This window comes from Giraffa tippelskirchi, chromosome 5 (assembly GCF_054371585.1).
Source record: "Giraffa tippelskirchi isolate mGirTip1 chromosome 5, T2T-mGirTip1v1.2.pri, whole genome shotgun sequence".
In the NCBI taxonomy this organism is placed as follows: Eukaryota; Metazoa; Chordata; class Mammalia; order Artiodactyla; family Giraffidae; genus Giraffa; species Giraffa tippelskirchi.
This window is the reverse complement of record NC_137279.1, coordinates 8,985,782-8,999,167: the sequence shown is the minus strand read 5'-3', so window position 1 is coordinate 8,999,167 and position 13,386 is coordinate 8,985,782. Positions and strand designations below refer to the sequence as shown.

At 35.4% G+C, this 13,386-nt stretch overlaps 1 protein-coding gene across 12 annotated transcripts in view; it reads left to right on the top strand.

Moving 5' to 3' along the window:
* LPGAT1 (lysophosphatidylglycerol acyltransferase 1) overlaps positions 1-13,386 on the top strand; it is an 80,990-nt gene that overhangs the window by 30,982 nt on the left and 36,622 nt on the right. For all 12 annotated transcript variants that reach the window (XM_081489718.1, XM_081489729.1, XM_081489720.1 and 9 more), the window contains 3 exons: positions 3,797-3,915; positions 9,523-9,618; positions 12,356-12,629. In XM_081489718.1, coding sequence (XP_081345844.1) covers positions 3,797-3,915; positions 9,523-9,618; positions 12,356-12,629 — 489 coding nt within the window. The remainder of the gene's footprint in view (positions 1-3,796; positions 3,916-9,522; positions 9,619-12,355; positions 12,630-13,386) is intronic.

The window sequence follows — 13,386 nt, the reverse complement described above, 5'->3', positions numbered from 1 at the left end:
TATTAATATTACTATTATTTAATTGTATATCTATCTAATAATATATGCTACTATTATTCATTTAGTTAAGCAACCCTTCCAAAAGCTAAACCTTGAGCCTTGCCACCTCAAAACCTCTTAAAGTGCCAAAAAGGGGCGCTGACCACAGCTTCCCAATAGGTTCAGTATTCTTAAAAACATTGGTGCATAAATTCCAGTGATTCTTATTTATAGGCATACATTACATTCTCCTGGGGGCTTTTTCAAAATGTCTGGGCCCTATTTGTGGAGGTTTGAATAGGATGGGTAAAGGTGGGCATAGGGAGAGGCTTCAAGTAACTCTATTGTAATAGCCCTCCCTCTGTTTGCTTTTAGTGAATCACTCCCTTACTTGCTTCCTCCCCTCCTGTCTCCTTCCCGTTAATCAGTACTGTAAGCTGCTTTCTCATAGCCACCCGTGATGTCCTCTCTCCTTTTTCGTCTTCCTCTGCTAACCCCTGACTTTGGACAAGTCCAGTCCAGTCTGCCTCCACTCTGGGCTACTGAAAGCCATAGTTCTGGAGTTTCATGAGATTCTTTCATGTGTTTTTTTTTTTTTTTCTGTCTAATCTTTACCATTCATATTAGAATACCTGACCTTATGTGAGTGACACAATAGTTGTATGACTCAGTTAATAGTGATTTCAAAGGGAACTTCAACTGTTGGGTAATCTAATTACCCAGGATGTCTGTGATTCTATCAATTATATCTCGTTCATTTCACAATAAGTTTGAATAGCATAATGATATCATTATGTTTCTTAAGTTAAAATACTGGGGTACAGAATCATAAAATAGTTTGTGTCGTCAGCTTGCCGATATTTTTTTTTTGAATTTTGAAAAGCGAGCTATGATTATGATTGTGTTATTATGATTGTATGTAAAGCAACCTTTCTTCTCCACATTAATTCTGTTCTGTGGATCAATATAACAGCTTTAGCAGCACTGTTTTTAAGGAATTTGTGATGGTTTAATTGTTGTTTTTATTTTCTTTTTGAGATGTGAACTGTCCTGATCAATTCTAGTCTATAACTTTTGGGGAGATTTATTAATATGTGTGTATGTGTTTGTGTAGTAGGTGATAATCTTTGGCTTTGGTTTTTAATAAGAATTTTTTAAAATTCAGTTATAACTAGGGGACTTTTCTTCCAGTTTTTACCCAGTTGTGTTTTATTCCCTTTGGAAATAGTGGACCTGACCCAGTTCTTTTTTGAGAATTCACTTCACAGAACAGTATGTTAAAATATTTTTGTTCTTCTAATCAAGTAGAATGTAAGAACTGGCAGTCATCCATAGTTTCTGTTCTTTAACATGAGAATAATTCTATTCCTTGGTTAAGATACTGGGTCCATTATTATACTTACTGGTTTGGATAGCAGACTATGATTTGAGGAACATGGCTATTTCATACATAAAATAAATGTTTTTTCTCTGAAAGCATTTTTTAATCTTGATTTTGTTAGTCATATAACTTTCTAACAGTGATCTTTGAAGTACATAATGGTATGGTGAAAGTATTGGTAAAAGAAGAATCCCATAGATACTAGAAGTGAAATTTATTGTTGAATAAAATTCAGCTTATTATAAAATATAGCATGACTTTATTGCTACACCAGGATAATTTTTTAAAACTTGATCCAGCTACCTTCCCTTGTCTGATTTAGTATTTGTGTAAATCTTAGTATAATAAATTGACATTTAGTTTGAAAGGTAATTTTAGCTAAGTTGTGGCAGAGAGATAAAATATGTATTGGGTTAACTCTTAATGATTATACCCTTAAACTATTTGTAGAAATGAACATTGAGAACCATTTATAATATATAATATTAGATTTCTATATAATCTTCTGGGTGTTTAAAGTACAGCGTTGTTGTTCTTTTCTTATAGTTAGAAAAAAACTATTATTTGGAGGGAATATAATGGAAAAGCGAAATGAGGAGAGTTGAGGAGGGTGGGATATATTAGTTTTAGAGGGCTTCCACAACAAAGTGCCACAAACTGGGGGACTTAAAACAACAGGAATTCATTATCTCATAGTTCAGGCTTCGAAGTCTGGAAACTGAAGTGTTGGCAGGGATGATCTGTCTGACAGCTCCAGTGGGAAGGATCCTCCCTTGCCTCTTGCTCACTTTTGGTGGTTGTCTGCAGTCCTTGGCTTGTAGACGCATCACTCCAGTTTCTGTCTCCGTCATCACATGACATTCTCCTTGTGTATCTCTGTCCAAATTTCCCTCATTTTATAAGGACACCAGTCATATTGGATATAGGTTTAGAGCCCACCCTAATCCACTCTGACCTCATCTTAACTTGATTACATCCACAAAGCCCCTGTTTCCAAATAAGGTCACATTCACAGATTTTGGACTGATGTAAATTTGAAGGTACACAATTTAAGCCAAAACAGAGAGTTCTAAATTCAATTTATATTTTGAGATTTGAAACCAACACACTGGATTTATCTACTTTATATCTAACAAACGGTAAGATACATTTAATGTAGAAAGCTTATTTTTATTTGCAGTTGTATTTACATGTAGGCTTTTCTGCGTCATAGGCCTGAGTATCTAGTATTTTCCATTCATGTAGCAGAAATTGCTTTAAAGGAATATTTGGTTATAAAACATCAATGTGGAGCCAGAAGGCTTTCCACATTACCTCTTAATAGCCCAATATTTATAGAATCGAGTTAGACTTTTCTTGTGTTTTAACTGCTATTAGAATAATACTTTGTTCTTATTTATTTTATATCCACGGTGCCTGATGCTGCTTTATTGAGTGAAGAATGAGTTAATGAAAGAGTAGGGTGTGCATGTGTGTGTTCATTGAAGGATTGTTAACAGAGGTGTAATATGGGAAGTTTTCACTTAGTAAATATATTCTCTGTCTTTTTTGAAAACCCAACTGGTGGCATCTTTCACACAGTGTTCTGCACTTTGCCTTTATTACTTACAGTATGTCATTTCATCAGTTCAGTTCAGCTGTTCTGTCATGTCTGACTCTTTTCGACCCCATGGACTGTAGCATACCAGGGTTCCCTGTCAATCACCAACTCCTGGAGCTTGCTCAAACTCATGTCTATCGAGTTGGTGATGCCATCCAAACATCGCATCCTCTGTCATCCCCATCTCCTCCTGCCTTCAATCTTTCCTAGCATCAGGGTCTTTTCTAATGAGTAAGTTGTTCACATCAGGTGCCCAAAGTATTGGAGCTTCAGCCAGTATCATTTCATATTAGTGTACAGATGCTATGATTGCATAATATTCTATTGCATGGATATATTATAATTTATTTAACTAGTGAGCTCCCCAATTTTCCCTGTCAACCACCATTTTAGAAACTTCTATGAATTTGAGCTACTCTATCTTTTTAGTTGCTTTCATCTTTGCTCTTATAACGATGCTGCAATAAAGTCCTTTGAGGTTAGTGTATAGAGATATCTTCCATTCTTTTAATGGATTTATACTCTTTCATTGTATTAAAATTATCCATTCCCCTGTTGGTGAACCAACTATCCTTTAGGCATATTTTTTCCCATTTGGACAAATGTTTCTGTAGGATAAACTCTTAAATAGAATTTCTAAATCAAAGGTATGGCCGTTTTACATTTTCATGGATATTTTGGGTCTCTCTAAAATATGAACATCCTGATTTTTATAGGAAATATACTTAGGAAATAAACTTTCAGAAGTTTTAATGTGCACCAGTCTTTCTAACATGAGATTTCTGGAAATAGGTAAATCTTTAAAATGACAGCTTTGAAACTTTTTGTCCTTACAGTGATGGAGTGGGGGGAAGATATTAAAACAATTTCAGAAGATGAAGCAGTCATGTTGGTGAACCATCAGGCAACAGGAGATGTGTGCACTCTGATGATGTGCCTCCAGGACAAAGGACTGGTAAGCTATCCTGAAGGCAGAGACAGACTGTGGGGAAGAGGGGTTGGCAAAGGGTCAGTTGAGTATCTCACTATAGCTGGGAATGTAAAATCTTGAAAAAAAAATATACTGTGTATATAATTCTAAATCACTCTAAGAGGAATTTATAGACTTAAAGAAAACCAACTGGGATAATGCAGATTATACCTCCATGAAGCTTTGTTTTTTTTTAAAGAACTGGAATGAAAGCAAAGTTAATATGGTTCAACATGAGGCTGTCTTGAGGTGAGTGGTGGATTGCCAGTTTGAGAAATACAACCACAAAAAACAGTTTGCTTAAGACAGAAGAATAAAATTGGTTGGGGAATTGGGTGATCTTGGGGATTTTTAGCCATAAGAAAGTAAGGTAGATATTGTTTTGAATTTCACTTAGAAAGCAAATTGAAAGGAAAGATGCTGCATCCATTTTATTCATTGTTCTAAGGCTGTGTTTGAACTGTTGATTTCACGTTGCTTGTATTGATAACTAAAATATATCTATAAAATGGGAGGATGTAAAAGTCAATCCTTAATATTAAAAGAATTAACACCTTAGGAGAAGGTAAAGAGGTTATGTTCATAGAAAAGTATATAAATAGAAAGTGTATAGAATTAATGGAGTTAATATTGGGCCTAATAATGAAGAAACCAATAGGTATTTTATCAGTGTTTCATGTTCATGGTCACCAACTATAAATATGGAAGAACATCATCCTATAAGAAGATGTCCTCTTAAAGAAACTGATAAGGTAGTGATAGGTGGAGAGAGGGAATAGCAAACAATACTTAATTACAAAATGAGAAGTATTCAGTGGAAGGTAAGCTCACCATGTACTTGGTGGATATACAAAACTTTGTGGAGAGGGGAAGACATAAACTTGACCTGGAAGGGTGGAGTAGAACTCAGGCAGAGTAGTGAAGCAAGGGCCTCTTCCTTGGTGAAATAATCATAGCCAAAACCCCAAGGCAAGAATGCACCTGGTGTGTTTAGATCCTCAGAGTTTGATTCAGCAGGTCAAGGGTCAGAAAATGAGGTGAGAGTAAATGGAAAATGTTTGCTTATTATGAAATCTGTTTTTGTTGTTTATCTGAGAAGCAAAGGCATTATTTTGCTAGAATGTAAAATAAATTCAATCATTTCTTATATTCAGAATTGTTAAAATAATATCACTGTATAGGTATATTTGCATTTATGTCACCTGTCCCCTAAATTACTGATGTTAAAATTTTGTAAAAACTAATTTATTTTTGGACTTCTTTGGTGGTCCAGTGGTTAAGGCTCTGCTTCTACTGCAAGGGGCATAGGTTTGATCCCTGGTTGGGGAACTAAGATCCCACATGCCGTGAAGTGTGGCCAAAAAAAAAAAGAACCTATTTGGCTTTATATCAAGGAGAACATGTTTATTCTTACTGATAAGATACTTACATTTATATTGATTTTTCTGAGGGCCTATGATGTCTTCTATTGGTTTTTGAATCTCAAAAAGTGCTTAAAATGATAAGTATAAATATCCTGACTTTGTTACTCTTAACTTCAGTTTGGCAGAAATGATGACTGTATTAGTCAGAATATAGATAATCTGAGATTCAACAATATTGTGGACAAAAGAAATTTTGGTTTATTTGTTTGCTTTTGTAAAAAGATTTCAGTTAGTTGGTCTTCTCATTTTTCTGTCCAGAGTTATTCCCATTTTTAAATTAGTTATACTAAATATTTTTTACCATCTGATATTGCTAAACAATGTGAAATTTCAAAGAATTTTTATCTTGTTTTGTAAAGGAGTAGTTGAGAAATAAAAGGTAGAACATTATGATCTCTACCTCCTGCCTAGTAAGTGTAGTGCAATATTAATTTATACTCACAAGTAGAAATGTTTACTTGATTAATTGCATACTCCATAGGCACTTTCAAAGAGAAAAAACTAATGTCAGTTTAAAACTGGCCCACTAGGGCTTCCCTGGTGGCTCAGATGGTGAACAATCTGTCTGCAATGCAGGAGACCCGGGTTCGATCCCTGGGTGGGGAAGATCCCCTGGAGAAGGAAATGGCAACCCACTCCAGTATTCTTGCCTGGAGAATCCCATGGACAGAGGAACCCAGTGGGTTGCAAAGAGTTGGACACGACTGAGCAAGTAACACTTAAAATTATTAGTTTAACGGTGATATAAGTGTAACATAGCTTTTTGAATTCAGGAATTCCTGTGGTGCCTGTCATTATTCCTTTGTGGAGTAGGGGCCCTGCTTGCATTTTGGTAGGACAGCACTGTTGTTCTCAACTGTCCTGCTGGAATTGTTTTCCTTACCCAGCTGCAACCTACTGCAGGCTAGTAGAACTCTCTAACTATGGTGACAGCCAAGATTGTCCTTCCAGATTTCTAAACTGGAGAACCATTGACTTTACTAACATTTCTGAATGATATAAAGAATGGAGCCATTTATGAAAGCCTCTCCAGGTGTTTGAATATGTAGAAAATCCATGCTTATGGGTAAAGGATAATTAATGTAGAGGATGAAGCACAAGCTGGAATCAAGATTGCCGGGAGAAATATCAATAACCTCAAATATGTAGATGACACCACCCTTATGGCAGAAAGTGAAGAAGAACTAAAGAGACTCTTGATGAAAGTGAAAGAGGAGAGTGAAAAAGTTGGCTTAAAGCTCAACATTCAGAAAACAAAGATCATGGCATCCGGTCCCATCACTTCATGGCAAATAGATGGAGAAACAGTGGAAACAGTGGCAGACTTTATTTTTGGGGGCTCCAAAATCACTGCAGATGGTGACTGCCGCCATGAAATTAAAAGACGCTTACTCCTTGGGAGAAAAGTTATGACCAACCTAGACAGCATATTAAAAACCAGAAACATTACTTTGCCAACAAAGGTCCGTCTAGTCAAGGCTATGGTTTTTCCAGTAGTCATGTATGGATGTGAGAGTTGGATTATAAAGAAAGCTGAGCGCCAAAGAATGGATGCTTTTGAACTGTGGTGTTGGAGAAGACTCTTTGAGAGTCCCTTGGACTGCAAGGAACCCAACCAGTCCATCCTAAGAGAAATAAGTCCTGAATACTCTTTGGAAGGACTGATGCTGAAGCTGAAACTCCAATACGTTGGCCACCTGATGTGAAGAGCTGACTCATCTGAAAAGCCCCTGATGCTGGGAAAGATTGAAGGTGGGAATAGAAGGGGACAACAGAGGATGAGATGGTTGGATGGCATCACCGACTCAGTGGACATGAGTTTGAATAAACTCCGGGAGTTGGTGATGGACAGGGAAGCCTGGCGTGCTGCAGTCCATAGGGTCGCAAAGAGTCGGACACGACTGAACGACTGAACTGAACTGAATTTTGCCCCTTGGAAATACCTAACAGTGTTCTGACAGACAAACTGTGAAATGTCGACTGAGTTGACTCAGGCGGCTTATGTTTACTGACTTCTTTTTTTCAGGAATATGAGTCAAAGGATTAGTTATATTTTCTAAACATTCTCAGTTCAGTTCAGTCACTCAGTCGTGTCCAACTCTTTGTGACCCCATGAATCGCAGCACACCAGGCCTCCCTGTGCATCACCAACTCCTGGAGTTTACCCAAACTCATGTTCATCGAGTCGGTAATGCCATCCAACTATCTCATCCTCTGTCTAGTACCTTTTTAAAAAATGTCTCTGAAGTGAGGGGTCTTGCCCTTTCGTGGCAGTTGATGATAAAACTAAGAATTTTCATTTCTACTAATAGAACTCTATTAGACATGTAATATATATTTATTGACTTGTAATATTTCTGCTAAAATAAGTTAAGACAGAATTATCCATACAAACCTTAGAAGACACCTTGACTGTCTTGTTGAATTTGTTTTAGGTTACTTTCTAACTGAGGAGGTAAATCCACTATAAATGTAAGATTAAACATAAAAGCTAGTTACTTTAGTGTTAGTATGTTAAACCCAGAGATCAATAATTTGCAGCCACACTTCATACTGTGTATAAAGCTCCAAGATTTTACAGGTTGAATCCATTTGCTTTTTGTTTTGTTTCTTGGAAGACTTTTCAGCAAATTCCATTTAGTTCAGATCTCAATTTATTTACACAAAGTAATCATCATTACAAAGCAAAACAAGATTAAACATGAGATGTTGGTAATTATTTTATTCTGTATTAATTGATTTGAAAACCAGTCTTTTCGCTGGGGATGTATCTTTATTTTTTTTTAAGTAATTTTATGTGGTAAAACTGGTGGAATAGAAGTCATGCAACTGAATTATTTAGTAATGCTGAAAAATTAAAGCAGAAGCTCAAGTATTATATTATTTGCGGGGTTTTATAATGTTTTTGTAAACGCAGCACATGGGTGTCAATGCTTCATTTCTTCCTTACATGTTAGTTCATACAATTTTGTGCTTAGAGATGGAATTTATGTTTGTTATTTCTGTAGGAACCGAAGTAGAGCTCTGTTGCATTCATGATTGAGGCTATAGTTTTCGCTTTATTTATTTAAGGCTTATAACAAGGGATGCTATTATCTCAGCAGGGGAGAACAATTAACCAATTCATTAACTAGATCCTGTTTACACTTACTTTTAATTTTGAAATTTGCTTGGAATAAAGTCTTCTGCTCCTGATAGAGTATTAACTCTTATCAGCAATGGATAATATTTTGTGTTTAAGAAACAGTATTTTTATGCTGGTAAAGAGTATGGCTATGTATAAACTAACAAATACACTTCATAATAGAATGTAGCACTTCTATTAATAGAATAAATCATAATAGAATAAATCACTACTGAATTAATTTTTAAAAATTTATACTGTATTTATTGAGTAAATGAATTGTTTAGTGTTCTTTTTGTTGAACACTTTTATATTTTTGTATTTATATATTTATATTTTTTGACTTTTAATATTTTAACCATTAAGGTAAAGTCACATTTTATAAAGCCCTGAAAAAGATGTTACAAAAATATTAAGACTTTTATAAAGCCTTAATAAAGATTTTAATCGCTCAGTCATATCTGACTTTGCAACCCCATGGACTGTAGTCCACCGGGCTCCTCTGTCCATGGGATTCTTCAGGCAAGGATACTGGAGTGGGTTGCCATTTCCTCCTCCAGGGGATCTTCCTGAGCCAGGGATCAAACCCAGATCTCCTGCATTGCAGGCAGATTCTTTACCATCTGAGCTATTAGGGAAGCTCTTATAAAACCTTAGTGATTATTAATTAAACTCATAGCCTTCATTTGATAACTTAGGCATATTGTATTGTTTCAGAATAACTTTACCAGTTATGTAAGAATTACCAGTGATGTTGTTTACATAGAACAAATTGGAAATCATTAAGTTCAAATTTAAGTTAATTCACTTTTATCTGTTACCCAGTGATGTATATACCTGCAATTTAAGAATCTAAGACTTGGAATCAAGACCTGTAATTTTTCATGTAGCACTTTATTTTTAGAAATAGCATTAGATTTTAAATATTTAGGTTAATGAAAAGTATGGTTGGATGATTATGCTTAAAATTTAGATACTGGCTAGACTATACTCAGTATTTTTTCTATCCAATATTTAATTATTTTTTGCTTTTAAATATTTTAGGTTGTTGCTCAGATGATGTGGTTGATGGATCATATTTTTAAATACACAAACTTTGGAATTGTTTCTCTAATTCATGGAGACTTCTTTATAAGACAGGTAACTAATGAGCATTTTTTTCCACAGTGAGAGTCTTGATCAGTCTGATTCTTTAGTGTAAAAAGAGACATCACAAAACTAATTATAATAGGTAGAGCCTCTTCTGGTTATCTCAGGGAGCTGGGAATCTGTTCCCTAAAACATAATTTGAATTATTTCAGTCTAAATTTGAGTATGCATAAGTATTAAAAATGCAAATATTTTCATCTCTACCCTCCCTCTTCCCTTCTCAGCAGTTTTCAAGCACCTGCCACATTCTCAGCTCTTCTGAGATCACTGTTAATTTTATTTACGAGTCACTGTTACATGATACAGAAGATATCTAAATTAGCAATTGTGAGATTGTTAAATAAGATTACCAGTAGGGAGAATATTAAATAATTAAATAAATAAGAGAAAATATTTTGTGAATTCATAATATGAAAAGTGAGTACATCAGATTTCTGTAAATCCAGAAAAACCTTAGAGGAGAAGATAATACATGGCATAAATTTAAAAATGAGTATGAGTTTGATGGAAGAAGATGGATTGGGAATGGATCCCAATCATAAGCAATAGTTTAGTAGGAAAAAAAACTACTCACTTATCGAAATAGTGTTTCCCTGATATGCTACTTAGAGTCACATGCTTTATTTTCTCAAAAATGGATAACTGAAATATGATATCAAGAGTTTTTATGTATGGTAATGCCACACTAATCTACTGTTTATATATTTAGCAACTTCACCTTGGATGATGCAGTACCTTGTACATAGTAATTTATTTAATGAATTGCTGGTGAATCTAATTAAACCTCTTCTGAGAACTGCAAATTCAGAAATAAGCTGGAAGACTGTAGAAAAACTTCTGAGCTCTATGAAAATAGGTATCCCAAAACACATAAACTTTGCTCCAGACAGTTTTATGTACAAAACATTTTGTTTTTCACTTTCTGTATAATTGCTTCGTTCCTTCTGGGAAGGCCCTTGGTTTTTCTGGGCAGAAAGATGAGGGGAAAAGCAGGCTTGGAACCTCAGGAAGAACTGGAAATGGGGATTGGCCACAATAAGACTGAAACAAAATAAGCAGATCAACTTATAAGTGATCAGAACAACTTAATGAAGAAACTAACCTAACATCTTAGTATTGCTGGAGGGGAAGACAGCAGAACTGACAACTGAAGCAGTCTGGGTGGAGTCCAGAGGAAAGCTGGATGAATTGCTTAGAAGTCTGAGGAAATTATTGAATTTATAGTATTGTAACAGTTGACCTTGTTATCATGATGATCCTTAGGCCTCAAGAAGAGGCTAAATTAAACTAAATTATCAGTGAACTTTGAGGAGTTGAAAGTAGAAAATAATGCACTCCAAAACATTTCCTTTTTTATTACAGTGTTGTTTTGCATACTTAAGACTATATTTCAGATTATTGGAGAGACTTACAAATTCACTTCTAAAGAGCAAAAATATTGTCCCTGTTAGATAGTAATTAAAATCTATAACTTGAGGGTAAGAGAGAGAGGAAAAAAATATTAATATTAAAGAAAATCTCTTGGGACTTTGCTACTAGACATTTTTAATAAAATATTTCCAAGGATATTAAAAATATTTTACATGTAGTCTTGGGAACTTAATAAATAAAGTTTAATCATAATCAATTCCATAAATCAGCTAAGAAAATTGTTACTTGTTTTGCATTTGGAATAATTTAAAGACTGAAAGCATACAAATTATTTGGGGAAGCTTCTGTAATTTTGTTGGCTGGAAAATTACTAGCAAATTGATCATACTGAAAGGAAGAACCTTTCTAATATTTAGTCATGAGTTTGGGGCTTTCCTGAAAATGCTTCTGAATTCTTTTTTTCAGTATCCAAGTTGTCCTCTTTCCTTACTTTCCCTCACAGCTGAGACCCAGTCCATCAGAACATCCTGTTAGCATTCAGACTTTTTTCCTGAATGTATGCACCTCTCATCTATATCCCGTAGTTGAATCTCATCAAACTCCCCTGTCCAGGCTCTACAGCAGTCTCCTAACTTATTTCCTGCAGTCTTTTTGTCACTGGAGCCAGAAGATATTTAATGTAAATAAGATCATGACTCTCCCTTTTTGAAAACTGTTTAATGACACCTCATCCCAAATTACTACTCACCAAACTCAAGGCCTTTCTCATATGTTCTCCACCTCTCTGCAGTTCTCAGCCACACTGACCTTGTCATGCTCTCCGAAATGCTGAGGTTACTCCCACCTCAGGGCCCTTTGTCTCTTTTGTCCTCATCACCTTGAGTTCTCTGCCACTCATGTTCACATGGCTTATTCCCTCACATTATCAGCTCTTTGCTTATAGTTCACCTTCCTGAAGTTGCTTCCCCCAACCCTGTTGCATTTCTCTAGCCTCTTACTCTTCTTCCTAACACTTATCACCAGTTGTATGAACCCTCCATGAGGGTGTCTTACTTCTCTGTCTCTAAGACGTGCCTGGCAAGTAAGTAGTAGATACTCAGTAAATACTCACTACTGATGCGTGAATAAACTTTCAGGGGCAATTAGAGCAATTTGTTTCTTCAGAGAGAAGGGTTTATTTATGTAAGTGCTAATAACTTCCTTTTGCCACTGTGGTCAAAAAGGGAAGTAGGGTGCAGGGGGAAGTCACTATTCTAGCCTGTGTTTGGGATTTACTCTGGAAGCAGTAATTTCTAGCATTTATGGTCTTTAAATTTCAAACATGCCTATACTTATTATACATGTGTCTACCCTCTAGGGAAAATCTCATCGTGACCAACAGCTTCTTCTTCTTAAGAAGCACCTAGAAAATAATTACAGGAGCAGAGATCGAAAATGGATTGTTCTGTTTCCAGAAGGGGGCTTCCTCAGGAAGAGGCGAGAAACCAGTCAGTCATTTGCCAAGAAAAATAACTTGCCATTTCTTACACATGTCACTTTGCCAAGGGTTGGGGCGACAAAAATTATTTTGCGTGCACTTGTAGCACGACAGGAAAATGGAAGTCCAGCAGGAGGAGACACTAAGGAATTAGGTATGATGGTTTTTAGCATTTTTTTCTTTTCTTGGAATTAGAGGCTTTTGGGGAGTTCCAGAAGATAACATTGTTATTTTTTATATTTATAATTTTGTTGTATAGAAATAATACTGAGGAAGAAGATGAAAATATAATTTAAAAAATATTTATTTGTTTGGCTATGTTGGGTTTTAGTTTCAGCTCATGGCTCACATGTGGCATCTTAGTTCCCCAACCTGGAATTGAACCTTCATCCCCTGCATTGGAAGGCACATCCTTAACCACTGGACTGCCAGGGAAGTCCTGAAAATATAACTTTTTAATGTTTCTGTTTACAAAGTAGTCCATGCTTACAGTAATTTATTAAAATAGTATAGGAATGTATAAGGTCAAAGGTGTCTTTCCCTTCCTGTATACCTTACTCCTGGCCATTCCCACTGCTTCAGTTGCCATCCCTGTAAATATCTTTTCAGATTTGTGAAGCATGTAAGTAGTATAAATTCCTATAAGTGGAATTACTATATTAAAAGACGTAGGAATAGAAATGACTAATTTGAAAAACTATGCAAATGAAATTGTAATTATATATATTTTGCATTTATCAAATTTAGAAAGATTTTTGTTGTTGTTTTTAATACAGAGAATGAGTTCAATACAATTGGGCAGTATTTATTGAAAATCTTAAAATGTTGATTAGTTACTCCACTGCATATAATACTTATCAAAATGGAATGATATGAAATACTGGCACAGTAGTTTATCACAGCATCATTTC